This window comes from Silurus aristotelis (assembly GCF_946808225.1).
Source record: "Silurus aristotelis genome assembly, chromosome: 14".
Lineage (NCBI taxonomy): Eukaryota > Metazoa > Chordata > Actinopteri > Siluriformes > Siluridae > Silurus > Silurus aristotelis.
In genome coordinates, this window is record NC_139587.1 from 5,188,215 (window position 1) to 5,216,023 (window position 27,809).

Below are 27,809 nucleotides of genomic sequence, written 5' to 3' on the forward strand. Positions count from 1 at the left end.
ACAGGTTGACGGACGAGGTCAGACAGGAGTCTCCGTGGACTATGATGTTTGCGGATTATATTGTGATTTGTGTTGAGAGTAGGGAGCAGGTTGAGAAGAGCCTGGAGAGGTGGAGGTACATGCTGGAGAGAAGTGGAATGAAAGTCAGTAGGAGTAAGAGAGTACATGTGTGTGAATGAAAGAGAGGGCAGTGGAGTGGCGCGGTTACAGGAAGATGAGGAGACGGTTTAGGTACCTGGGGTCAACAGTGCAAAGTAATAGAGAGTGTGTTAGAGAAGTGAAGAAAAGAGTGCAGGCAGGGTGGAGTGGGTGAAGAAGAGTGATAGCAGGAGTGATTTGTGATAGAAGAGTATCTGTGAGAGTGAAAGGGAAAGTTTATAGGACTGTGGTGAGACCTGAGATGTTGTATGATTTAGAGACATTGAGTAAAAGACAGGAGGTGGAGCTGAAGGTAGCAGAGCTGCAGATGTTGAGGTTTTCGTTGGGAGTGACGATGATGGAGAGGATTGGAAATGAGTTTATTAGAGGGACAGCGCATGTAGGACGTTTTGGAGAAAAGGTGCGTTCGGTGCGATTGAGATGGATTGGATATGTGTAGAGGAGGGACATGGGATGGAGGATGGAGCCACCAGGTAGGAGGAAATGAGGAAGGCCAAGGAGAAGGTTTATGAATGTGGTGAGGGACGACATGCAGGTAGTTGTATTGAAAGAGGCAGATGTAGAAGACGGGGGGGGGGGGGGGGGGGGGGTATGGAGACGGATGATCCGCTGTGGCGACCACTGATGGGAGAAGCTGAAAGAAGAAGAAGAAGGTATTCTTTACATTAAACAGGAACTCCTGCTTATTTATGTAGTTATGTAGTCAGTCAATTATGTGGCATGCATGTTAAGTGAATAATCATGGTGATTAAGATGCATATAAAAATATTAAATATAAACAGGAAAAACCATGTGTACAGTTTATATTCTCTACTATTATTATACTAGATTTCTGAGCTTATATTACATTGTTTTAAGGTAATTTAACACAAGGAAACGAAAATGAATATTGTAAATGGCATTGATAAAAAATAAAAAATTAAAAAAAAATTTAAAAAAAACAATCTAAAAAAAATTAGATAAGGAAAAATGAGAGGAAGTCATGATTGTAGCATTTTCATTTTTACCTGTTTTGTTTTGCTAGGAACATCTCAGACTTCTGGAGAATTTAATGCAAAGGTACTATTTAAACTATTAAAATTAGACACTTTGGAAACCTCATTTTGAACCACAGTGAACTTTGCTTCGAATTGATCATTTTCTTGAAGATTTCATTTACACAGTTTGAGTGTCATGGCACAATCACAGCTTCCACTTCTCCTGTCTGACTTTATTGTCAGACAGAAAAATGTACACAACATATAAATCAATGATTTGTGACATTGGTGGTTTAGAGCTCATAATATGGGCTGTTCACCAGCAGATCATTTGGTGGTTTGGTGACCAAAGACTAGTAATTCACCTAATGTATTACTGGCAATGTCAGATATTTCTCATCATCAATATATGATCACTGCTACAATCCTACTTATTTAGGAGGATGACATGACACACAACCCACATTACAGCTACAAATATGGTGACATGCGGTTATAGTGGAACCATTAGGAATTAAGCATTAAAACATGTTAACATGCAGAGGTAACCTTATCACTTTCTTATTATCTCAAGCTCACACTGAACAATGTTTCCGTTCACACGATCCTATCGAGTGGACACGCCCAGATCATAATGATTCATATTACTTTTTTGTCAACGATGATTCTGATAATTAATCTTGTAAAAATGAAACTGAAAGAAGGGGTCAAAAAAGGATCAATCAAATCTTATTTCCCTGATTGATTGTGGCCATTTACAAGCTACAGGAGGAGGCATTAAATAATTAAGAGATAAAACAGCAATATTTAAACTTTTTATGATTGAAAAATTAATATATCGTTGGTATCAGTTTTGGTAGTGTTTGCCAAAAAAAGGTTGTGTTCCAATACTTATTGTATTGTGCCCTTTATTTTTTTGGTCTGCTCACATTATAAAACGTGACTGTCATAATTTTCATTGTGACACTTAGAATTTTTTAAATACAATATATTTTCTTCTAATACACTTTGTTTATCTGGATGACTTCCTCTTTTTCTCACACTTATTTAGCAAGTCTCTAACTGTCAATGGTGTGATGAAGGGATGCTATATTTACCTCAGAAAGTGACTAGCTGCTAAGTTTCCTGGCTAACAAACCAATCTGGGCGTCTGAGCGAATGAGGCATATGCTGGTGTCCAGGAAGGTTTGTACTGAAGCAGAAGATCCCTTAATCATTTTTTTTTACTTTTCATTTGTGACTGGGACCCACCATGTCCACAGCCATAACGCCGTCTCAGTCTAACAAAACAAATGGCTGGTGTGTAAACCATGTTTTTGTCATGTATTGACTTGATAATGAGTATGCAGGTTTCCGAGGAATTTGTTCTTTGTCTTATTGAATAAAGCGAATCCATACATAGACAGAGCTGAGGAAGAAAATATGTCCATCCCAATGCCACATTTAAAACACATTCATTACATATTTATTATCTGTTATAAAATGTTATCAAATGATTCAATTGTTTCAAAATGGGCACAAATGTCCTTTTTAAGTCATAAATCTTAGACCTGTTTTGCATATAATTCGTTTTTGCGCACACAAAACAATCACCAATATGATATGCAAATAATCATAAACAATCCGTCTTGTGATGAACTAGCGTATAGGTTGTAACCATGACAACAAATGTATGGTTTTGCTTTAAAAAAAAAAAAACATGCTATTAAAACTTTGAAAATCTGTAAATAAATTGATTATTTTTAAAGTATAAAAAGATAATGAAAAATCACAATATGCTTAAGCATAGATTAATATTTTAATTGTAAAGAATAAAGGTTAGAGATGTTCAGGCTATTTATAGTTTTATTAAAGTTTTCACAAAAAGAAGCAGGAATTACGATGCAATATTTTGCCATGCCTCTTGTCAAACTGGAAAACTGCCAATGCAAGGTGTTTTTCACTACTATATATGTATAGAATACACCTTCCAAACCCATTCATCCCAGAGCAGTTCAATATTATTTAGATCTGGTGACTGGGCAGGCAATTCTATGATAGATAACACTTCAGCTCTTTAAATAACGCTTACAGAACATGGACTTATGCTTCATTGTCTTGTTGTATGGTGAAGTGTCAACAATTAACTTTAGTCCAAAGTAATGGTGTCATGTTGGTTCAGTATTTCTTTCAGCTGAAATAAGTCTCCAACGTTACCTGCTTCAATACAACTCCAAAACATTAAGCTTATATATATATATATATATATATATATATATATATATATATATATATATATATATATATATATATATATATATATATACTTTAAATAAGTGACCTATTTTATTTGTCTATTCTTACAACGATTTAAAATAAAAATGATAAAGACTTTACTAATTACTGATTTAATTAGTAATAACTAGACTAATTTACTCATTTAATTGACATATTATATAAATCCCCAATTGATTTACTAGCAAACCATTGAAACCGGCATTTCGTTACAAACCAAAGCATTAAGCAAATAAATCGCAGTCTGTTTCCACTGTGAAAATGGCAACGGAATAATGATTTGGTGACACTTTCCACCCACACTCCTCTGATCAATCCACTGATAGGAAGAAAGCAAGACAGTGGCGGAAGAGAGCTGTCTGCAGCTGGATGGCTTAAAGAAACAATATTCCATTGTGGAATGAAATGAGAGAAACGGCGGAGTGGGGAGAGAAGAAGCCCCTGTGAAAGAAAGATTAAACTGTCTGAGGCATGCACGGCTGCTGCCTCGCTGACATACACACACACACACACACACACACACACACACACACATCAGCGTGGAGAATTGTTAAACTCAACCCTCCCTCTTGTAATAAATTCTGTGTGACCACACGCCTCCTATTCAACTCAGCTTGTAACAAATACAGAGCCTGTGGTTATGAGGCAGTTGTGCTAAAAATGACGCTGTGGTCCACCATTACAGTAAAGCCTATTTTATTGAAACGATCCCCACCGCAGTAAACCTATCCCTACAGCCACGATTGCCATTTCCTGAAATGATCCTTCCCCTTAGTTTACAGACTAGCCTTGGATTTGAGGTACTGCAGTATCTTTTGACAAGACTCCAATTCAGCATGACCTTTAGAGAATGTTCCATAAGCTAAAGCTCTCACCCTTTTGTGACTAAATGTGAAACCAGAAAGAGACCATAGGTTCACAATAATTAAAAGGAATATTCACCCACGACTCTACGTCAATCGGGTCTGCTGTTTGTTTGGCCTGGTTTATGCTATATGCACCATGGCAATGTCCTACTTGAGATTGCTGTAGGCTCTCCATGAAATGTGGATACATTTCTGAACGAGGTGTGTCGCTCATTTGCATCATTAACATTGTCTACTTCATTGTAATTCATCCGAGAAAAAAAAAGAATGAGACACCATTTTTCCACTTTGATGTAACCATCTGCCGTTTTAGTGGAACAATAAGACGAATACTCCTCACACCAAAATCCTTTTTATTAATTTTGACAATAAGTACTTGTTAGCTACAATTACGATTTATTTATTTTATTTTTTTGCTGTTGAGAGACACAGACTCGGGTTGTGCTCTGTTTTCACAGCTGTACAAACTCCCACACTGTCTCTAACAGAATTTGAGCCGGTCCTGTTGTGTAGTTGTATACTCTGAGGATTTCTTGCTCTACACACACACACACAACAAAATGACTTCTGTAATGCTTGGGCAAATACTGTTCTAGAGCATTACTCAGTCGTCATTCCACACACTTTGTTGATTTACCCAGAATAGAATACCATGCAGGTTTAAGTTTACGCTTACATATTTGAGTTTGGAGATCTTGCCAAATATATTGTGACTAAATATAGCTTGACTTGATTGAAACAATCATGACAGCTATACAATGCTTGTTGCATTACAATAGACAATATTAAGTCAGGCATACAGTCCGTATTTACAACCCAGGAATAAGCAGTAATGGATATAAAATGTATGGTAGATGCATGCTGTAGATACTATATGCTATTAGATAACAAGCAGACGTTTTTGGGGGTGACTTCTATTGCATTTTAGCTTCAAATGCATCTATTTTGTTACATAGATTTGTTTACTAACTTGTTTGTTTTTACATTGGCTCTCTATTTTATATGTCTATGAACATTGCTTAAAAAATGGAGAGTGAGAAAATGGGCTTGTGTGGGCAGTTTTAAGGAGCTAATACCAAAATCTTCCCATTCCCTGACAGAGTCTGGGTTACTACCTTATTACTGGCCTCACAGCTCCGACAAGGAAAAACTTACCACCACAAACCTGTTGAAGCAGGTCCATTATGCTTGAATTAACATAGGAAGCTGCTTAGATTTTACATCCTTCGATTATATATGATTTTGTAAGCAACTTCCAAAATATCTAACTTAAGAGAGAGATCATTTACGCGATCATCAGGACAAAAACTTTAACATCAAAAGGACCTCTTTGTTAAAATCGCCATGAACTTCACAGCTGTATGCGGATGTATTTCTTTTCCAAAAAAAGAAGTCAGAGCAAAGACATGTTGACATACCTGACTAACTTACACCCCAGCCAATAACAACTGAAATAATACCACACACACCCCAGACTAAACACCACAAAAAAATTTCACAAGGGCCAGATTTCAACCATAAAAGATTTCTCATCGTGTCCTTCATTAACACAAGTCCACTTTAAAAAAAAAAAAAAAAAAAAAAAAAAAAAGGAATGACCCTATTCGAACCGGTCCAAGTGGCAGGACTTATACATCTTGGAAAGCATTTAATTGGACGAACACACGACTAGGACTGGATAAGTCATCGAAAACAAGTTTTCATTTTCCTAGGCTTGGCAGAATTTGTACTGAAATGTTTGCATTTCTAGATGTGTCAGTGTCATGGTGTAATACTAATGGATTGTTATAAAAGCCCTGAAGCACCCAGTTTAATATCAAGAGCATTTTAGAAACCCTGGGCTTAATATCAGGAGGTTAATTAAACATTTTTTGATTACACAATAACAACCCTGAAGATCTGTAATCATCTTATATTAGTCTGGTTTTGGTTACAATCAAGTCAATCTAATGTGAGTCTACACGTATAATAAATATGATTGACATTCTATGCAGCCAATCAAATGCTTGACATTTCTTTCTATCAAATACAATGTGTTTAGCTAAGAAAGCTGGCCGACACTAAAGCAGTCACTTCTCACTGCCTCTCCCTGCCTGTAGGGAAAACAAGAAAAGCCTGTGTCAATGCACATGATGAGCCAGCTGGCTAGAGCACACAGGAAGTAGGAGGGGGGAAATGGGGGGCAAAAACAATCACAAACCTTGCATATCGGCTGCTTTCGGAGCCGCAATCAGTCCCTCGGCGTGCCTGGGATTCGGGGATCCATTGCAGAAAAAAAACTGCCCAATTACAACAGAGGGAACGCAAACCAACCAATCAGACAAGGGCTTCCTTTGGGAACGCGCCAATCTTGGTAGGTGTTCCAAACGCCCCCTAGTCTTTCTACTAGGGTAGACTATGAGACAATACACTGCAATGAACGTTTAGTGCACTATGTAGTGAGAAAGGTGTTGTTTGGAATCGAGCCGTTCATGTCTACTGAGGGAGGGGTCAGTGTGACTTGCTCGGACAGGAAAACGAAATCTGAGGACATGGGTGGAGAAGGAGGGGGGAGAAGAGAGGGAAGGAGGTGGATGTGTGGGGGGATGGTTGTTTCACAAGGGATGAACAGGGAATGGCCAAGCTAACATTAGTTGTTTTTGCTGGCCAAGGATTAAAGTTTCAAATGAGTCTTGGTATAAGGCTGAGTCAGTGAAAAGCTTCTATATGAGCTCAGTGAAACAGTTGAGAAACATTTCCTATCACAGGTAGTTGGGGAAAACTTTCCCATTGCTTGCTTGTAAATGGCATTTGTGTTGTAGACTACACAAACTTCATATTGTACATGAGAAGTCCTTATCAACATGTTGACTGTGAAAAAGTCAAAAAGTTTTTCGACTTTCAGTTTTTTACGAATAACCTAGACGACATATACAACATGATAGATACTAACAGATAAACACCAGAACCAGCAGGTTCAGGGCCTGCTTTTTTCCATCTTACCATCACACTAGTGATCTCTAGGACTCTGATAGAGGTGGTGGATGGTAGCCCACGGGGACTTGGTAGCTTAATGGCTGAGGCATTGGATTTTGGATTTAATGGGTATTAGTTCTAATCCAAGTGACAACAAGATACCACTCCTATGCACCTGAGCAAGACTCTTAATCCCATATCTGCATAGATGTACAAGTAAGCTAAATGTAAGTCACTCTGGATAATGGTGTCTACCAAATGCTGTATATGTAAAGATTCGACTGCCAGTAATCATTATGCAGTTCTGCAGAACATCAGCTCCCTCACCAAGAAGGCTCAGCAGAGGATGTATTTCCTGGGCCAGCTGAAGAAGTTTCTGCGAAGATGTTGGTGAACTTCTACACTACCATTATCAATTCTATCCTCACATTCTTCATCACAGTATGCATTGCTTGTCCAGGGACAAGGCCAAGCTGCAGCGTGTCATCCACTCTGCTGAGAAGTTGATTGGCTGCAGTCTCATATCCCTCCAGGAGCTGTAGGCCTCTGGGACCTAGAGAGGTGCAGCCAAGATCGCAGCTGACCCCTCTCATGCTGAAAACAAACTCTTTCAGTCCAACCCCTCTGGCAAGAGGTTCCGGTCCATTAGGACCAGGACCTCACGCCACAAAAACAGTTTCTTCCCCACTGCAGTCAGCCTGCTGAACAGTGCCCCACTTACCCCGAGATGACCCCCCCCCCTCCAAAAACTTACAGACAGTCACTTTCACTTTCTATTATAAATTGCACTACTTTTCATGGAAAGCCACTTTCTGTATACAATATTTATTTAATTCTACATTGTGTACATATTTCATGTCTGTATATATGTTTGGACAGTCACTTTCACTTCTACATTCTAAATTGCACTACTTCTCCTGCAAAGCCACTTTATGTATACAGTATTTATTACATTTATTATAGTCAATTTAAAAATTGTGTACACATTTCGTATCTGTGTATATGTTTGCACCTGACACAAAGACAAAATCCTCTTTGCTGAACCCTTTGCTGTACCCGGCAATAAAACATTTTCTGATTCTGATCTCTGGATAATTATAACTGTATATAATTGTAAATTCATAAAATATCCTAGATTTTCTTCTACATATCATCTGTATATACACAGTCTATAACCTTTACAGTTAAATTAGCACTTTCCACATTTGCTTTGTAGAATTCAAGAGTTATATTTATATTAAGTTTTTAATCTTGCGTACCAGTGTAGATTTATTCATTGCTAGAGACTCAAAGCACTTTTGTACGTCGCTCTGGATAAGGGCATCTGCTAAATGCTTATATTGTACATTTATATATTCCATATTTCTAGCAAGTACACTAGTTCCTAGTGTACTTGCTCTACAGCTTCTGCACATTTTTACATAGGCCAGAGCCTTCATATTTATCTGTATTTATCTACCCTTGTCAGTTTGCACAATGCTACTATTTGCACTTCTGGTAGATTTTAAACTGCACTTCGTTGCTGTGCACCTATACTATGCATTGACAATAAAGTTGTATCTCTCTCTCTCTCTCTCTCTCTCTCTCTCTCTCTCTCGCCTCTCTCTCTCTCTCTCTCTCTCTCTCTCTCTCTCTCTTTCTCTCTATCTATCTATCTATCTATCTATCTATCTATCTATCTATCTATCTATCTATCTATCTATCTATTGAGCAAATATAAAGGTTTAAGCCATAGACTCGTGGGTATTGCGTGTCTGAGAAAACAAGTTTTTTTTCTGAAGTCTGGAATGCTTTATTGTCTGTGTGCACATTCATGTTCATGTCTGGTATTATCATCCACCTCAAATAATCAGATCAGCTAACACATAGTCGTTCACACCTGGTATCAAAGTACGGCTCCTATGGCCATCCATATATCGTTTTCAAAGAAGAACACACACATTTCTTATCTTCACTGAAATAAATATTTATTTATTTATTACATTTAATTTTTGTTGAAAAGGTTCCTTTAATAAAAAAAAAATGTTTTGACATGATTTCAAATGATATATTTTGTATAATCGATTTGTATAAAGTTAAGGGGCCATCACATCTACAGTATATATGATTTTTGAACATTACATTTCAAAACCATCGGTTTTGTCATAACAGTCCCTGTTCTTGTTTTGCCTTTCCGTTTGTTATGTCCGTGTCCATTCAACCATATGAGCATTATTGAAGTTGGGGACAAGCATTGGGCAAAAAGGCCTGGCAATCCAGTTGTGTTCAATAAAGTTGAAGCCAACTCTTTGTTCAGGCCACTGCAGTTCTTCCACTCCAATTTTGGCAAGCCATGTCCTTATGGCACTTACTTTATACATGGGGCATTGTCATGGAGAGGAGGTTTGGGGTAGTTTTTTTTTTTTTGTGCTAGTGAAGAACATTTGTAGATGTTTTGTTTGTAACTGTTTGAAAAGGATACACATATAGGTGTAATGGCAGGTATTTACAACATTTTGGCTATACAGGATATATTACAGTGGCATATATTATAGAAGTGCAAAAAAAAAAGCAAATCAGAAAACTAAATAGCAATTTAAAAAAAAAACAAAAAAAAAAACTAAGAAAATAAAATGTGAATAAAATCAGATAACTAAATTTAAAAAAAGAAAAAGAAAATAAATAAATAACCATATATAACTTTTCTACGGTTTGTGTAGACAAACATTTAGGACCAACATTTCAAAGCTGTAATACCTTATATCATCAGTGGGAGACAGTAGAGAACCCATTGACTGTGAAATCCACTGTATAGGCGACTAATGAACAAGCTGTCACTAGCGCCCCAATATGCTCTGCGCATGCGTAGCATTTTCTCCAAAACCAAGATGGCGGTACAAGAAACAGCTGCTCAACTCTCTATGGCTCTTAAGGTTCAAGAATATCCAACTTTGAAGGTTCGTAATTTCTTAATTTTTAATGGACAATCCCAGTAGGAAGGATCGGGTAATGATTAACTGATATAGGCTTGCCTTGTGGTAAATGTTGTTGTTTAAATCAGATGTTAAGAGATTTGAAATCAATGTAGAACTGTGCGGGTTTGTTCAGGAAGCTAAAGCTAAACAAGTTAGCAAAACAACTCAGCTGAGCGAGAGAGAGAGAGAGAGAGAGAGAGAGAGAGAGAGAGGCGCACCAGGGGGAGAACTGGCATTAGAGATTATATTGAGTTTTTAATTAGTAAAGTGGAACGACTGTCTAGTGTCTTCTGTAAATGCAACTCAGCTCCGTTAGCGTGCTTTGTTTAGTAAAATCAGATCGGAATCCTGGATGTCATAAGAAACGCTCTAATGCCCATCGGATCATGTTCTAGCCTCCCCTGCAGGCTGAAATAAATGGCGTTCTCCTGAAAGAAATAAACGGTGCATTGCTCCTAAAATGGCTCAGGCCACATTGCTCATATCTAACATGGCGCAAATGCAACCTGCCATTCTGCTGTTTTGCCCTTAGCTTGTGATCGAGACAAGGCAATGACATCTTGTACCTAGTGCACGTTATCTCTTATCTAATACCTGGTTAGGGTGACACTAATAATCTGCACTGGTTAGACATGCACGGGCTGTATTTATGCACGGTGATACATATCCGTGTAGCTGCCGATCAGGAATTCTGTGCATGCGATCATACGCACAGGGTCGTTCCGAGAGACGTTCAGGTGTCTTGGTTATAATCATGGCAAAAACACGTGATGGCTGCTTTGCCACCTTTGTTCTCTGCGCCACTGCTTCCCCTCCCCTCCTTCTCCCTCCTACAGCAAGCATCATGCATGCAGTAATGCTCGGGAAAGAGCTGCATGTTGAGATCAGACGCCTAATATCGGCTATTCATTGTGCATAAACGAGCTCTGTCTGACTTGCGTCTCATTTCCGTCTCCTGTGCACGCATGCAGAATTTCAATGCTTATTTGTGCTGCTGTTGCTGCAGCTTCTGCTTTCTGTTCGAGGCGCCCAGCACGTCATATCGTTGGATTTATTCTTTGTGCGTATAATGTAGCTTTGAATTAAGGACTTGCATTCATTTTTATTTTTATTTTTTGGGATGAACACGTGATCTGCACATTCACTCAAGTTAGTTTTTGTAATTGCAGTCTGTTTTGAGTTTTTCAGAAACTGAAAGGGGTCTGGGATTTTCTTGCTTGCTTGCTCTGCTCTATAGAGTTGTGCATCTGTGGGGGTTTGATGGAGGACAGCCAGTATGGTTTGAGCTGACAGGAAGGTTACAGTAACTCAAAACGAGCACTCTTTGAATCCATCGTGAGCAGAAAAGCATCTCGGAAAATACACAGCGTGCGGAACGTTTAGGATGGATGGGCTACACTAGCAATAGACAGCCGATTAGGGCAGCGGTTAAGGGTCTGGGTTACTGAACGCAAAGTCTAGGGTTTTAATTCCTAGTATCACTATAGCCTTGAGAAAGACCTTTAACCCTCTGTGCTCCAGGGGTGCTGTATCAATTTCTGACCCAGCACTCTGACCCCATCTTCCTAACGTTGCTGGAATATGCGGAAAAAATAATGTCCTGAAATGTACATGTGACAAAAAAAAAGTACCTTTCTGAAATACTCAGACAAGCCTTTCTGGCACCAACAAACATTTGACCTTCAAGTCACAAGTTATTGATCATATAGTGTTTGGCATTAATTAACTTATTATGCTGGCTAGATATTGCATGATTGAGCAGGTGTAGAGGTGTTCCTAATAAAGTGGTTGGTGTGGGTATCACCAGTACCTAGTTAGCACATACCTATTTCTACATTAAACTGTATTAATATGCTTTTTATTAGTATTGTGTAAGTATACAGAAATGCTGATCAGATGGTTGCGGGTTAAAGCCCCTATATAAACAAGCTGACACCCTTGTGGCCCCTGAGCAAGCCCCTCTCAGTGCTCCAAGGGCGCTGTATCATGGCTGACCCCAGGTCTGAACATCACTCGGATATGTAAAGAAAGACTTTCACTGTGCTGTAAAGTACATGTGACAAGTATAAAGCACTGTTCTTTCTTTCCTTTTTAAACCATATCTTCATGCATGCCAGAACAGCTTTGGGCCTCTAAGTTCGAGAGAAAGGAACATGTAATGCTACAGAATGCAAAAAAATAATTTGCAATTGTGTGCTTTCAAGTTGATGGCAAAAGATTGGAAAGAACCACATATGGTGTGATGGTCAGGTGTTTTATGGAATATAATATTGATTAAAAGGGAAAAGAACGTGAAATCGCGCTCTAGAAAATTGCCTGCCTTGAGATGCTTTGATAAAGCAATGAGTAATAATCAGGGGTGCAACAGGTTGCGGTTCATCGTCGATCAGTATGGATCACAACTCACCATACTCACGCACGTAACCCACGGATTAATTATATTTTGAAACTTGTGGTTTAATCGTAATAGTTTTTTCCTGCCGATATTGCCTTTTAAGTAATTTTGTAACTACGCAGAGCAGTCATGTGTTCACGTGAACAGGACAGTGACATAATCAGTCATTAACAATGGCTTGCAGTGGAGCAGAAGAACTTGAAGGGCATCCTGCATCATTTAAATCGCATGTATGGGGGCTTTTCCTTGCTATAATTTTCTTGTAATACATGGAAAGCAAATTATATTTGTCTCCTGGCCATTTTTTTGCTGATCTGAAAAATAATTCGATCTGTGACGCAAAAGCCGTTTTGTAATTTATTGTACCACTAGTCATACATTTAATAGACGAAAAATGTATAATATATATACAATTTTGGGTATTGAGTTTGTAAATTGTTTGAGAGGGAAAATGCTGATTATTTCAGTGATAACATTCAAACAAGGGACATTTATACGTTTTACATCAAGGCCTCTTATACTAGCGATCTGTTTAGTGCATAATGCTTTGTATATTGTCAATAATGAAGTTAAAGCAACATGTTAAATTGGGTATAAAACAAAAAGAGAATTCTGATAAATGGGGCATCCAACTAATAGTTTTTCCCCCCTTGTTCTCATCCTACTAACAGTGACAGACTATATAATTGACTATAAAACTCATCTGGAGTGACCTCTTGAATTGAACCATTTATTGTATTTTTGCTGTAGAAATCCGTGTGACCAAATGGAAAAATATTACACAAATTGCTCCACTAATTAATCTGTAATGGTTATTTTAAACCTTTTAACTGACACCGGTGATTTCCAACGCCTCAACGAGTTTTATCCCCTGCAGGTTCCTTATGAGACGTTAAACAAGCGATTCCGTGCCGCACAGAAGAACATAGACCGCGAGACAAGCCACGTGACCATGGTGGTAGCTGAACTGGAGAAAACCCTGAGCAGCTCCTTCCCTGTGGTGGACTCTGTGGTCTCTCTGCTGGATGGTGTGGTGGAGAAATTAAGTGCACTCAAACGGAAGGTATCATTAATCCTAAGCATTTAATAGCTTGACAATTACGCTTCACTTTTTTGTTTATATTAGCAGCGAAAGGAGTAGTGATATAACTCTGTTCATTTAACTTAGTTTGCAAGGTTTATTTAAATTCTAGTACAAAACATTGCTAGACTCGAATAATGTTCAGGAATGGTCAGGATCTTTACAATATCATTTTACAATGTTCCTTTTGACTTTGTGATTTAAATGATATTTGATGGTGCTTTTGAAAATGTTTAGCCAATTGAATGTAAATTCTAAATCATTATAAATAGAATTGTGGTGAATTTAATTAATTGATTATCAAAAATAATCATTAGTTTCAACTCTAGTACAGATGAGCAAAGGTATTATGTTTTACCTGGCATCAGCATCCCAATTCCTGGTTTTCTGGTTTCTGGTCATTGGACCTACCAACTATAACTCCAGACGTCTACCACTCATTGTAACATCTCTTGAAGGCGGCAGAATCAATCCAGGCTGAAGATGAGAGCGCTAAGCTCTGTAAACGGCGTATCGAGCACCTGAAGGAGCACAGCAGTGACCAGCCGTCTAACGTCAGTGTGTGGAAGAGGAAGCGCATGGACCGCATGATGGTGGAGCACCTGCTGCGCTGCGGCTACTACAACACCGCCGTCAAGCTCGCCAAACAAAGTGGGATCGAGGTGTGCCTCTGTCATCATCAAAATGTTCAAGTTTTTAACACTGATTGAATTGATCTCTACATATTTACATATTTGCCAGGATTTGGTCAACATTGAGATGTTCCTCACTGCAAAGGAAGTGGAGGAATCTCTTGAAAGGCAGGAGACAGCTACCTGCTTGGCCTGGTGCCATGACAACAAGTCTCGCCTGAGGAAAATGAAGGTAACGCGGTCTATTTAGCAGACCCGATTTTTTTTTTATTTTTTTTTATTTTTTTAAAGAAAGCTTTGGTTACTGAACATAATTTTTTGTTTCTCCTCAGAGCTGTCTGGAGTTCAGTTTAAGGATCCAAGAATTTATCGAGCTCATTCGACAGAACAAACGCATGGATGCAGTACGGTACGGTGACTACCTTCTGTAATCAAAAGCAATTACGTTCAAGTTAAACCTTTTGTGTAGATATTGTTTGTAAAATTGACCTGTGTGTGTTGTAGACATGCACGTAAACACTTTAGCCAAGCAGAAGGAGGGCAGCTGGATGAGGTTCGGCAGGTGATGGGCATGCTGGCATTTCCTTCTGACACTCACATTTCCCCATACAAGGTGAGCTTTCTGGACAGACCTTTTATTAGTATTTTTTTAATAAGCAATTAACCTAGGGTTTAGCCTGAGATAAAGCAGTGTAGAAGTGTTTTGTATGTTTTATACGCCAATGATTTAACGTGACTAGGGGCTCCCCTAAATAAATTATGATTTACATCTCATTTGCATTTAATTTATTATTAGACCTCGGTGTCATTCATAGAAATCTGAATTAGCTGTTACTATAAAAAGCGATTAAGCGCAACAACTTCATTTCAATTAAACAATTCAACCGTAATTCAGTATATTCTTTGAAAAGCGTAATGCTGGTTACTTAGGATGCACATTGTATTATATGCTCAAGTGACATCACACATACTCATGAATATTTAGATTCCTGTAATGTAGTCTATCGAATCCTTATAAATGAGCATCACAGCGAGATAGTAAATCTCTCTTACAAAGAAGACTTGGTCAAGATCTTGGAGCAAACATTTGTATGGGCTCAAATGATTATATTGGAAGGAAGGATGATGGTTAATGTTGGTGCCAGTTAATTTAGGTTAAACTGAACTGCAGTTTGAAACATTCACTGTACACTGAGAAATCCTTACAATTATAGATCGTAAAAGCCTAGTCAAGTTCGGAAAAGCCCAGGAAAACGATTTCCTAAAAAACCTATGAGCAGTGTCAGATGTTGGGGCTGGAAACCATGAAATGATTTACAGACAGCTTGTTGTCTCACACAGGACCTTCTGGATCCAGGCCGCTGGAAAATGCTGATCCAACAATTCAGATACGACAATTACAGATTACACCAGCTGGGGAACAACTCTGTGTTCACCATCACTCTGCAGGCAGGGCTGTCTGCCATCAAAACCCCGTATCCTCAACAGCTTCGAGCTTGATTACTTCCAACACACCACATTTTCCTAATAGCATTTGGAGTTACTGTTAACACATTCTTAGTATGAGGCAACTGTTTGCATGTCCTTGAATCAAATGCAATTTGTGGCAATGACTCATTTACAGTGTTAGGTTTTCGAAATAAGTCATTATTTGGTTTAATACCATTCAGTGGTATTTAAGGTATTAACTCTTTCTGCAAGAAATAGTCTGCAACACACTTGTATGTTTACGTTTACATTTGCGACATTTAGCAGACACCCTTGTAAAGTGCTTTGAGTCTATCAATAAATAAATCTACACTGGTACACTGAATTACAAATTCAAGATAAATCGTACTACAGCTCTGTCGAGGGTTTTTTATCTTATTTATTTTTTTTTATAAATTGATTTTTTTTTTAATAGAAAAAAAAAATTTGGAAAGTGTTAAAGTATGCATGTATATAGTATGTGTCAAGGACATACATATGTACAGTGGGAGAAATAATCATTTAATCCCCTGCTGATTTTGTATATTTACCCCCTTACAAAGAAATGAACTGTCTATATTTTTGTGGTAGGTTTATTTTTAACAGAGAGAGGCAGAATATAAAAAAAATAATCCATAAAAAAATTAAAGAAAGGTTATAAATGATTTTGTATTTGACGGAGTGAAATAAGTATTTGATCCCGAACCAAATTCTTACTCTCACAAACCCTAATTAATCCTGTTCCTTTCGGGTAAAAACTCCTGATTTCAACTCATTATGTGTATAAAAGACACCTGTTACAGAATCAACCTCTTCCATTCAGAGGTGTCAAAGGACGTCAGGCATCAGATTGTAGACCTGCACAAGGCTGGGATGTAATGGGTGACTTTTATACACATAATGAGTTGATATTAGGATTTCTTTCTTAAAGGGACAGGACTAATTTGGGTGTGTGGTGGTCAGAATTCCTGCTGGTTGGTAGGGGATCTAATACTTCTTTCACACTATCAAATACAAATTCATTTAATATTTTTTAAAAAAATATTTCTCTTTCTGTTAAATTAAACCTACCATAAAATTCTATACTGTTCAATTATATGTAATTATATTTTGTGGACACCTGACTATTAGATTGCTATATGTTTTTTTGAACATCGCATTCCACATTATAGTCCCAATTTGCTGTTGTAATAACCTTTACTCAATGGGAAGATGTTCCACAAGGTTTTATTGTATATTTGTGGAATTTGTGTTAATTCAGCCACAAGGGTGTTAGGAAGCTCAGCTACTCATGTAGGGTAAGGAGACCTTGGATGCAGTTGGATTGCAATTTATCCCAAAGGTGTTCAATAGGGTTTAGGTCAGCGCACTATAGCAGCCCACTCAAGACCTTCCACTCCAACCAATATAAAGCATATCATCTTGGAACTGGCATTGTGCTCAGGGGCACGGTAATGCTGGAATAGGTTTGGGTTTCCTAAATCAATTGAAGAGAATTGAATGCTACTGCAATCAAAGCCATCCTTTACAATCGTGTGCCTCCTCTCGGTTGACAGTTTGGGAAAGAACCTCATATGGCTGAGAAAGTCAGGTGTCTCAGTACTGTTCTTAACATATATGACACACTGGTAATCTGATGAATATAAGTTAATGCCCTTGACTCTTGGCTCACAGACAGTGTTACAAAGAGGATGGTACCTCTAAAAACCCAGACTGTCCTGTTTGCAGCAAGTCCCTAAACAAGCTGGCTCAGCCTCTCCCTATGGCCCACTGCGCAAACTCCCGTCTGGTGTGTAAAATCTCTGGAGAGGTCATGAACGAGAACAACCCACCCATGATGCTGCCTAATGGCTATGTTTATGGCTATAATGTAAGTATAGAAGTGTTATGTGACAGCCTTGTACAGCTTTCTATGTCGGTTGGGTTCTTTCTCTGTTTTGTCTGGTTTTATTTTTATGACATGGTTTGGGTCCACTTTCCCCCTGCTCTAAGAGGAAAACATTACCGAAATGTAATGCAAGATTTGATAGTCTGACTGATTATCATTATTCTCAGACACGAATAATAATCAGTCAGGCTATCAAATCTTGTATTACCACATATATTTATATCTGATTCTAGAATAGAGCAATTATATCCTTTAGAGTCTAAGGATATAATTGCTTCTTCTAGCATGCCCCCCATTTGCAGGGTTTACTGAATGTTTATTGCTCCAGTGCAGTTTCAGAGGCATATTGTAGCTGTTCCTGTGACTCGTAATGGCTTTTATATGTGTGTGTATATACAGGTGTGTCCATAAATCTTTGGACAGTTACACAATTGTATTTTATTTGTAATGGATTAGAAGCAGATTGAAATGTAGGCTTTTAGCTATAATATCCTGGTTATAACAAAAATATTGCTTTAATCGTTTAGGAAATGCATCTTAAACCTACAAATTACAATTACATATACCGTAATTTCCGGACTATAAAGCGAACCCAAATATAAGCCGCACCCACTAAATTTGACAAAGATTTAAATTTTGAACATAAATAAGCCGCACCTGTCTATAAGCCGCAGGTGTCTACACTGAAACTAATGAACTTTACACAGGCTTTAACGAAAGACAGTGTCTGTTACAGGACTTGTATCTAAACAGTAGCCTACCAAGAAAGTCATTGTTCACTGTCTTCCTCCTTCCTTTCACAACTATTTCTCTCGAGAGTTTTTCTTTTGGCATCGTTGTGCGTTTAAAAATCACCATCGGTGAAGCTTTTCTCCCGATGCCGTGCAGCTCAGAACACAGGTGAAGTGTGTTTTTTTGTTATTCCCGGTTGTTTTCAGTGTGACGAATGATTCGCATTTCCTGTAGACAGTCCGAGTGAGTGGCATGTCAAACCTCATCCATATTTATGATGTGGTTCGGCCCGATTCAGTGGGAGCGCATCTGATTTAATATATAGAATTTAATTGGTTCACCTGAACCCATTCGGCAATTTCATTGGTTTAATGTTATGGGGCTCAGTTTTTTGGCTTGAAGATTGTGAAACCGGGAAAAACCCAGGAAAAATCCATATATTAGTCGCTTCGTTGTTGGGAAAAAAGTATCGGCTTATAGTCCGGAAAATACGGTACATTATTTCCAATACAAATGCAATTTCTTACGTCTGGAAGACATAAATGGCAACCAAATGTTAAGTTTGACTTTATTGAAATGCTTTGCTCTATTGAATAGCTTTTACTGTAGCTGTTTTAAGTTGTTGCTTGTATGTGAGTCTTTTTGTCTGCAGTAAGTGAAAAGCAATCACAACATCAGTAAACACCGATGGCCAAGACCACTAATAGGCATTTATGCTACAACAATGCCATATTTGACAAAAGGGTGTTGCATTCTTGGGATCATGAGCCCTTCCTTTCCATCACCATACTATTCTTTTAATACCATGTTGCTACAATACAATTTTGGTTTTATCTTTCCAAAGAATGTAACATCATTGCTGGGCTATAACTCAGTTTGAATTTACATTCATGAGACTTTTGATTGCAGACCTTGTTGATGCACCCATTTCCTTCAGTGTGTTTTTAGTTGGCTGTTGGTTCTGAAGTGGTTTTTCCCTCACCAAGGAAAAAAATGGCTATAATTCCTAAATAGTTAATAAATATTTTTGTATTACCACTCGAATCAAAAGAGCATGTCTACATTGATTGTTTTAATTGATTGATTCATTTACCAATGAATTTGTAATGTGTAGAGGCAAAAATGTTTTTTTTTTTCAAGGATATACCTCAATATATAATATAATATATAATAATGAGAATCCGCTTTTATATCATCTCATAACTATATAAGTTTCAGTTTGCTTGATGTATAAAATGGTATGTATTTATATAGTATTTATTTATTTTTTATTCCCTCTACAGTCTCTTTTGTCTATTCGCCAAGACGACAAGGTGGTGTGCCCCAGAACCAAAGAAGTCTTCAGCTTCTCCCAGGCTGAGAAGGTTTACATCATGTGATGAGACCTCCAGAGCCTAGTTCAAGATTTTGAATTTTTTTTTTTTTTTGTAAAACCACCCTGGAGTCGATGAATCCCAAAACGACAAAACCTATAGTCTAAAGGCCTCTGTTCCTCAGCCCGTTCCATGAGACTGACTTCACTTGGCCTCTGCCAAACCTTTTCAGAGAAAGGTTTCTCATCTATTTGAGGTTTTTAACTATACAGCTAAATGGTGAAAACAGTGTAGAACAATACATCATTTCAAAAAAGGTTGATATTTTGCCATTTTCCTTCACTGGCTTTTTGAAAGTTGTGTGATGTCAAAAGGACATGGCTCCACATTATATGTCTGAGAGCTTCTGCCTTTTTAGTGTGCTTAAAATGACCGATTATTTTAATCAGTGGTGCCCTTTTTTTCCGACCGAAGTGTTTAAAGCATAACATGGTCCACTTTCTAATATCTTGCCTGAGCACCTGTAAGATCTTTTTTTGTTTTTTACCACATATGGTTGGTTAATACCAGCACATGTCTCTCTCTCTCTCTCTCTCTCTCTCTCTCTCTCTCTCTCTCTCTCTCTCTCTCTCTCTCTCTCTCTCTCTCTCTCTCTCTCTCTCTCTCTCTCTCTCTCTCTCTCTCAGACACACACACACACAGACACACACACACACACACTTGTACTTACTGCCGTTGCAGTTACCTTATAGAAAGTGTAGTAGCGTCAGTGGAAAAACTTCACACATAATTCTCAGTTGATGTAACTAGGTGTAGAAAGACATTGCAGTTCGTTGGTAGCTATTTGTGAAGGGTTGTTAGTAGACTAAACTTTACATCACATGCCGTGTTTTTTAAAGGTCCATCATTACAATACTACTTGTGTCCATGAGCAACAACTACAAGTGTAGCAGGATTTTAATGTGACTAAAGTCAGAGATTGTGAGGACATTCTGTGAGGAAATCTGATTTATCATACAAAATATCCATGATCTAATGTCAGAGTTAGTGGTGGTTTTCGATTAAAGAAGAATGAATTCATTCTGAGGTGTGCACAATTTTCTTTTTTCTATTTTTTAATGCCGCACTTTCCTGCTGTAGTAGGAAGATCAAGCCTGGTCAGTTCCGTAGTAGTGCCACGATGTATTCCGGTGAAGTGATTTGTATTTATTTACCCTCAAGAATTAAGTAATAAAACAGAAGGAACAAACGTCCAGTATAGTTAATGTGACATCTGTTTCCTCCCATGATCAACTTTTTTTTTTTTTTTTTTTTTTTTTTTTTTTGGGATACCCAAAGGAATCTCGTGGATTTCACACGGATCTCACATCGATCCCATTCTTGATGCGCACCTCTGCATTCATTCACCAAAACAGCCTGTAGTGTCTGAATCTCAGGTTAGATTGACATCGTACATGCTATACCATAAAGCCTGACTCACTGTGTCTCCATACCTCACAAGACCATCAATTGTTACTTCACATTTTTGAAAAATAGACTGTCTTCCTATTTTGTGTTAGGTCTTAATGGTAAGGGCTACATAGGTTCGGGATTGATAAGGTCTTAACCACTTTGTCATGTGATTTTCTTTCTCTTTTTTTTAAATATGCTTCAGATAATCATCGGGATTTTTTGTTTTTGTTTTTCAGACGAAGCACTAAATAGTTTTGTGTTGTTTTACAAGCACACATTTTCTATTTTAGAATCAACACCGTTCCAGTTTTCCCAGTCAGGTAGCAGTTAGGTCGTTTATGAGCACCTATTTTTTAAGCACACTGTCCTTTTTTCCTTTATATTTGGCAAGCTGCTTTCAAATGTGCTATTTTATTGTAAGTGTAGAAAGGCTACTTAGATACTGCTCTTGCATGTGTGTACTCATAGAGTAGTTGGGTTGTTCATGTTTAGTCAAATAAAAAATTATTTGAATAAATACTGTGACTGTCAATGACTGCATGAATATTAACCAAAAAACATCCTTTCAGAGTTCTTAGGCATTAAATATAATTCTATCGTTAATAATAATAAAAAATATGTATATTGTGCATATTATATATACATATTGTTCATTTGAATAGTATTTACTATAGTATAATAGGAATGAGAACACTTAGTTTTTATTATTTAATACCACAATTTTAACTTTGACTAAAGATTACATACAACTAAATTCTTTCAAGCATAAATTTCTCAACTCAGGTTTTGTTTTGTCTCAGGTACTATAAAGGTATACTTAGAATCGATGTGTTGAGTTTTTAAGGTGTTACTTTAAGGTGTATCTTCCTTCCACGCCAGGAATGGTGTTGCATCCACCCCCATGCTTCACTCTTTTTAGTGATTGTTTTTTAGAAAACGCCTCAAAATTGCTGGTGATCACCTGCAAAATTGGGCTTCTTATGGAATTGCATATGGCAAAGTTTTTATTGATCCTCATACATAGCTGCTCCACGTTTTCTTTATCTTACAGCAATTTCAGAAGCCCTACATATATTACATTGTATCAACAAGCACAGGAACTTATTATATAAAAACCATAAATGATGTCTCAGACTCAACACATACACAAAATAAGACTGAAAAACAAACCATCAGTGCATGTTCCTTTTTATTTATTTACTATAGAAAGATCTTTCAACTTTATAATCTATAAAAAACATTTGCTGATTTTGTCATGAGTTTGGAGATCAGTATTCCAGGCATGCAAAATATATATGGTTATAAATCAAGTTAACATGACAGTCTTTGGTCAATTTTGTATTCACAGTTTTGTGTGGTCAAGGAAAGATTGCTGTTTGGTAGCATGTTTGGTCTAGTAGACGTAGCTGGCAGTGTAGAGGGACTGCATGGCAGCTGTGTCAGCCTGGCCTGTTGGTTTGTACTCGCCTTTAGATGCCAGACCGTTAATCTGTGGGGGGTGAACAGGAGAACCATGATGTTCACTTGGCAGATCTACAGCTGCTGCTTTATAAATAATATTTCCACTGTATGTTTTAGATATGAATCAAATTCCTGCTTTATAAACAATACCAACTAAAACCAATTGGCTCCCCTCTTTAAAAAGAAAATTCTATTTCAGTGCCTACCTTAGCACGAGTAACGAAAGCCTCCTGTGCAGCCTTCTTGTTTGCTGTTTTACCCTTCCATGCTGCCAGCGCTGAGGCCTGGAGAGCACGTCCGTAGGAGAAAGTCAACTTCCAGGGCCTGTGCAGTGGAGTCTGGTTGATGGCATTGAGATTGAGTGAAGCTTCCTCCTCACTCTGACCTCCTGAAAGGAAGCAGATGCCTAGAAGAACAAAAGAAATCCCAGTAAATACAGGTTACAAGGAGAAAATCTTATTTCCTTATTAAGCCGTCCAAACGTGGTCCAAATCACCTGGAACAGCGGCGGGCACGGTGCGTCTGAGGGCACTCACGGTTGCCATGGCAACCTCTTGTGGGGTGTACTTCTTGGGGCAGGAGTGTCCTGCTGTGACCATGTTAGGTTTGAGCAGAGTACCCTCCAGATAAACATGGTGGTCAGACAGAGCTTTGTAGACAGCAGCGAGGACCTAATCCAAGAGACACGAATGAGTGTTAGTATGTGTGTTGGATTTGAGAGTTAGGCTAATGTTTATAGAAGTTGGATCAGATCCCACTCCCATCTGTTTCTGCAGCAGGGACTTAACATTGAAGCCAACACAAAAATTATGCTTTGATTTTTGATTATTTTTCAGTTCATTTTAATCTCTGAGGAACCTCACCTTCTCTGTGACATATTGGCATCGCTGGAGGTCGTGATCACCATCTGGGAGAATCTCAGGCTCAACAATAGGCACCAAGCCATTCTATAGAAAAAAAAGAAAACCACTTGCAATGCCTTAAGCCTCAAATTTATGCACAATGAACAAAGGCAGTTTGTGTAGAGGTGGGAGAACTGGGTACCTGTTGGCAGATACTGGCGTATCTGGCTAGTACATTGGCGTTTTCAGCAATAGCCAGAGCGGAAGGGCAGCCGTCTGAGATCTTCAGCACACAGCGCCACTTAGCAAAGTCACACCCATCCTTCTTGTACTGAGCACAGCGCTCCCCCAGGCCATCCAGCCCTAGAAGACACAGGGGTGAATGACTATTCAAGAGCTGACAAATGCTCAAAGACCTAAGTGACAGGATCAGATCATGAAGTGCTGAATGTTTCTCTAATAACAGTGAAGAACCATCATGCTAGACTTACCTTGTGTGGTTGTCTCGCCATCTGTTCCATTCAGCCCTGCTGTGCCTTTGTCAACCTAGCAACAAAAGATACACAATTAATACATGATGGTCTCATTTGTGGACACTGTTTATATGTGAAGATGATTTTCTACGTGATTGTGTATGTGTCTGTCTGGTGTGTAAAACTGGTCTAACTTGTGGTAAAGAGACCTTCGGTTACATTGTGCCTCGTGATGTCATTTACAAAGGTTACATCAGTTACATTTCCTGTTTCTAAAGGTCAGAATAAGCAACTAGCGTGAACGTTGTTGCTGTTCAGTTTCCTTTGAGCAGTTCACTTATGTTTAAAATCATTTACGCGCTTTACGTTTTCACTTTCGACACCACAGACTATGAACTGAGTGGAAGCAGAAATTACAGTATTACACTACTTCTTAACCTAGTCATAATTAGAAAACATTCTGTGTTTCAATTTAAAAAATAATAATAATTGCACTATAACAATTATTAGCACTAATCATATTAGCATGTCTATGAAAAAAATATTACAATAATTAAAAATTCTAATACATGCCGTGACAATAAGCAACACAGAATCTGCTAATGAAGCTGCAATTGTTCCTGTTTTCCTACAGTAATCAATTCTGATACAATGCTTCACAAGTGTTTCGTTTGATCAGCTGATAAACTTTGCCAGGTCTGCATCTGGATTGCAGTGTACTAGTTGACAGCATTGCTTTAGACCTTGGTCGTAAAAAGAGCTTGCCTGACATTTTACGCAATCCCTACATTTGATCGCCCTACGTGCACTTTATCTTTATGTCCAGGCAACAAGCTGAGTGAATGAATGACTTCAAAATAGTCTGACTTGAGAATTTAAACAGAATATATGCAAAGTGAAGAAAAGAATGTGTAATATAATGCCTATACAGCAATTTTACCTTAATGCCAACCACAATTCCCTTCTCCTTGATGACCTGTGGAAAAAGGACGCCCTTGTCTGATTTCTGATACAGTGTCTCATGGAAGAAAATGACTCCTCCGATGCTTTGCGAAATGGCAGGATCAACGGAGAACAGGAGGTCTCGGAAGAAGCGGCGGTTCTCCTCCGTGTTCTCCACGTTGATCTTTTGCAGACGCTTTGCCATGGTGCCTAAATCAGGAATGACAGACTTGTTGACATTTTTGTTCAATGTGTAATGATTAGACATATTCATGTCCTCATTCTAATACTTTATTGCTTCTGTAGTAAAAAGTCGTAAACATTATTTAAGGTGACATTTATTTTCGAAGGACTTTCCATTATCACTCGCAGTCTCAGGTAAAGCTGCGACAATTCTAACAGGCAAAAAGTAATTTCTCAGTAATGAATAAATTAAGAGGATTCTTCCCAGGTTTAAAAAATTAATAATAATGGCAGAAGCTGGAAAGTATACAACATTATACCAGTTACAATGCGAGTGATAGCGGGAACTAACTTTTTAAATAAAACTATGAATGGATACAAAATTATCAATTACGTGTCACTCTTTTGCAAATATACATTATTTGTGTTGACAAATTGAAGGAAAAAATAAAGAATGAAATGCTCCAGAAAGTGCTGTAATTGAAAAATTATTAACTTAATGGTGAAAATGACACACCATTGTGTGTTATTCCTGGCTTCCAATTCTACAATAAGACAATAATCGAGACGGTCTCATATTTAAATATATAAGAAATGTAATCAACTTTGCAGCAGTCTTGAAATATGTACAAGTATATCATGTGATACCTTTATCTCCAAATGTGTGCAATGCAAATGTAACAAAGTTTATTTCTGGCTAGTTTTCTCATATTCAGGCCTATTTTTTTTGCAAGCCCAGCAACTAGTGCTGTAGACATCGTTGCAACACCATGCAACAATGATTAGCTAAGAATGATTAGCTAATCATTAACTAAGATAACACATGAATTCACCTGTGGACTCATCTGCAGCCAGGATACCCTTTCCAGGAGCCACAATACGCTGGGCGATAGTCGCCAGCTCCTTCTTCTGGTCTGGTGAAAGGGATGGAAACTGGTGGGTCATCCTGAAAAAAAAAATAAAGAAAAGAAATAAAAAACTGATCAGAAGATGAAAATGGTTTACATATTAAGCAGTACATCTAATTGAGTGCAAATTTGTTTTCCTTGTGATTTGGAAACGCTGTGCCCTCTTGCACATTTAGTTAATATTTGTCCTGTCTGATCTCCAGTCCAGAGAGCTGATTGTATCTTTGAGTCAAACCATCCAAACTGATCTGTGGTCAGTTCGAGACAGGATTGCAAAACTGTGTGACTATGTGTACTCTGAGATTTGGTGATTTGTTCCAAGTCGAAGCAAACATTGAACTATGCAAGGCAGGAATTACTCCATCATTCCAGTTTTACCTTTTGGCAATGCTGAAAATCCTGCTTAGTTGAAACAACTTGTTTTGCCAGTTCATGCAGAGTTCAGAAAATCATTTTGGCTTATGGTTCTTACAATTCTTACACTGTACTTTTCAGAAATACTAATCAAGGTAACATTTGTCGCTTAATTTGTAGAACTTTGCATGAAGATTTTCCAGATTTTCTACAAAACTCAAACAATGCTCATTATAAATGTTTCAGTTCATTACAGTTCATGACTCAACGTGTTGCAGAATGTGTACGACATAACATGTTTACGACTTGTTAGTATTAACAAATGCATACAACTGTAACGCTGAAATCGAGTTTTCAATTTTCAGAAATATAATTTAACAAGACTGAGCAATATGTATCACTTTATTGCTTTACCTGGAGAATTTTTTTCTACAGTTGCACAACTCTTTGTACACATCCGCCTCCATTCAACGTTATTGAAATCTATAAGTCGTGCACCTTTCACCAAATGTTTTTTGTGGTATGGTATGGTATGTTATAGTATAAATAAACGCATACATTTTATTTTATTTTTTTTAATGAATTCCTGTTTCCAAAAATATAAATGAACAAAATAAGGAAGTTACTTTCTCACTCCAGTGCATTTGAGTTATTTTTTCTACATCAACAAAACTCCTAGCAACTATATATCCATACGCTTCCAAACTTTATAGTTAATTATCTTAAACGCAAAAGCACTGTAAAAGTAGAGAAACATACTTACTTGCTGGATTTCTTTGTACCGCCGGTGATGAGCGATGAAACAGACACTTGGTTTGTTGCTTGGGCTGTTTTGCAGTCTGCAAGGAGCAAATGAACGCAGCACTATTTATTTCGGTCTAAGATGGAGGTTGGTTCCTCTGGGTGGGAGTTTACTGTGTGCAGGGAAACTATTGGTTGAGGTTCATTAGCATGTCTACGTGTGCGTGTCCGTGTGCGTGTCCGTGTACGTGTAGCCCCCCATTGAATAACGCCAACAATGCGATTGCCTCATATTTACAACCTTTAAACCCTCAAGCAAATGCACATATTTCCCTTCTCACAACTTTTGGAAGAGTTTAAATTAACATGATATAGTCAAAGTGAACACAACTTAGTGATATATTTATGCTAATGAAATGAAATGAAACGCTCCAAAGCACGTAGGGGGCAAAAAGTTATAAGCAGCTTTGTCACAATAACTGTAGACAATGATAGACTTGCCATTCAGGTTTTCTAGGTTCCTGCATTTGCCTCGTGCAAGGTCAATAAATGGTTGTTTGTTTGTTTACCTTCCATGTCATGCACAGACATGATGGCATGTATTTGAGTTTGCTTTCACGTGGTTTGTAGGAGACCAAGGAAACATGCATGTTGAAGTAATATAAATGTGGAGTCAACAAGACAGGAAGTTTATGCTTATGCATGCTCAGGAGCTACTTTTTAGACGTTCAGCCTGTGTGAAATGTAGACTCGTGCATGT

General features: G+C 38.0%; 3 protein-coding genes across 3 annotated transcripts in view; 1 reads left to right on the forward strand and 2 right to left on the reverse strand.

The window, feature by feature from the left end:
- ctbp1 (C-terminal binding protein 1) overlaps positions 1 to 6,600 on the reverse strand; it is a 25,556-nt gene extending 18,956 nt beyond the window's left edge. Inside the window, exon 1 of the mRNA XM_083561506.1 lies at positions 6,477 to 6,600. Coding sequence (XP_083417632.1) covers positions 6,477 to 6,483 — 7 coding nt within the window. The 5' untranslated portion in view covers positions 6,484 to 6,600. The remainder of the gene's footprint in view (positions 1 to 6,476) is intronic.
- A 3,431-nt stretch (positions 6,601 to 10,031) lies between these two features.
- On the forward strand, positions 10,032 to 23,572 carry maea (macrophage erythroblast attacher, E3 ubiquitin ligase). The gene is made up of 10 exons (XM_083561507.1): positions 10,032 to 10,167; positions 13,458 to 13,643; positions 14,120 to 14,323; positions 14,403 to 14,525; positions 14,626 to 14,702; positions 14,798 to 14,906; positions 15,635 to 15,768; positions 17,435 to 17,630; positions 19,664 to 23,337; positions 23,386 to 23,572. Exons 1-9 carry the CDS (start codon positions 10,033 to 10,035, stop codon positions 19,757 to 19,759), a joined length of 1,260 nt encoding a protein of 419 aa, XP_083417633.1. The 5' UTR covers position 10,032; the 3' UTR covers positions 19,760 to 23,337; positions 23,386 to 23,572.
- aldob (aldolase b, fructose-bisphosphate) lies at positions 22,318 to 27,229 on the reverse strand. Its single transcript, XM_083561508.1, has 9 exons — positions 27,072 to 27,229; positions 25,880 to 25,992; positions 24,862 to 25,073; positions 23,940 to 23,994; positions 23,651 to 23,811; positions 23,470 to 23,553; positions 23,103 to 23,277; positions 22,813 to 23,012; positions 22,318 to 22,634 (listed from the first exon to the last, which is right to left on the reverse strand). Exons 2-9 carry the CDS (start codon positions 25,989 to 25,991, stop codon positions 22,539 to 22,541), a joined length of 1,095 nt encoding a protein of 364 aa, XP_083417634.1. The 5' UTR covers position 25,992; positions 27,072 to 27,229; the 3' UTR covers positions 22,318 to 22,538.
- Positions 27,230 to 27,809: the final 580 nt, after the last annotated feature.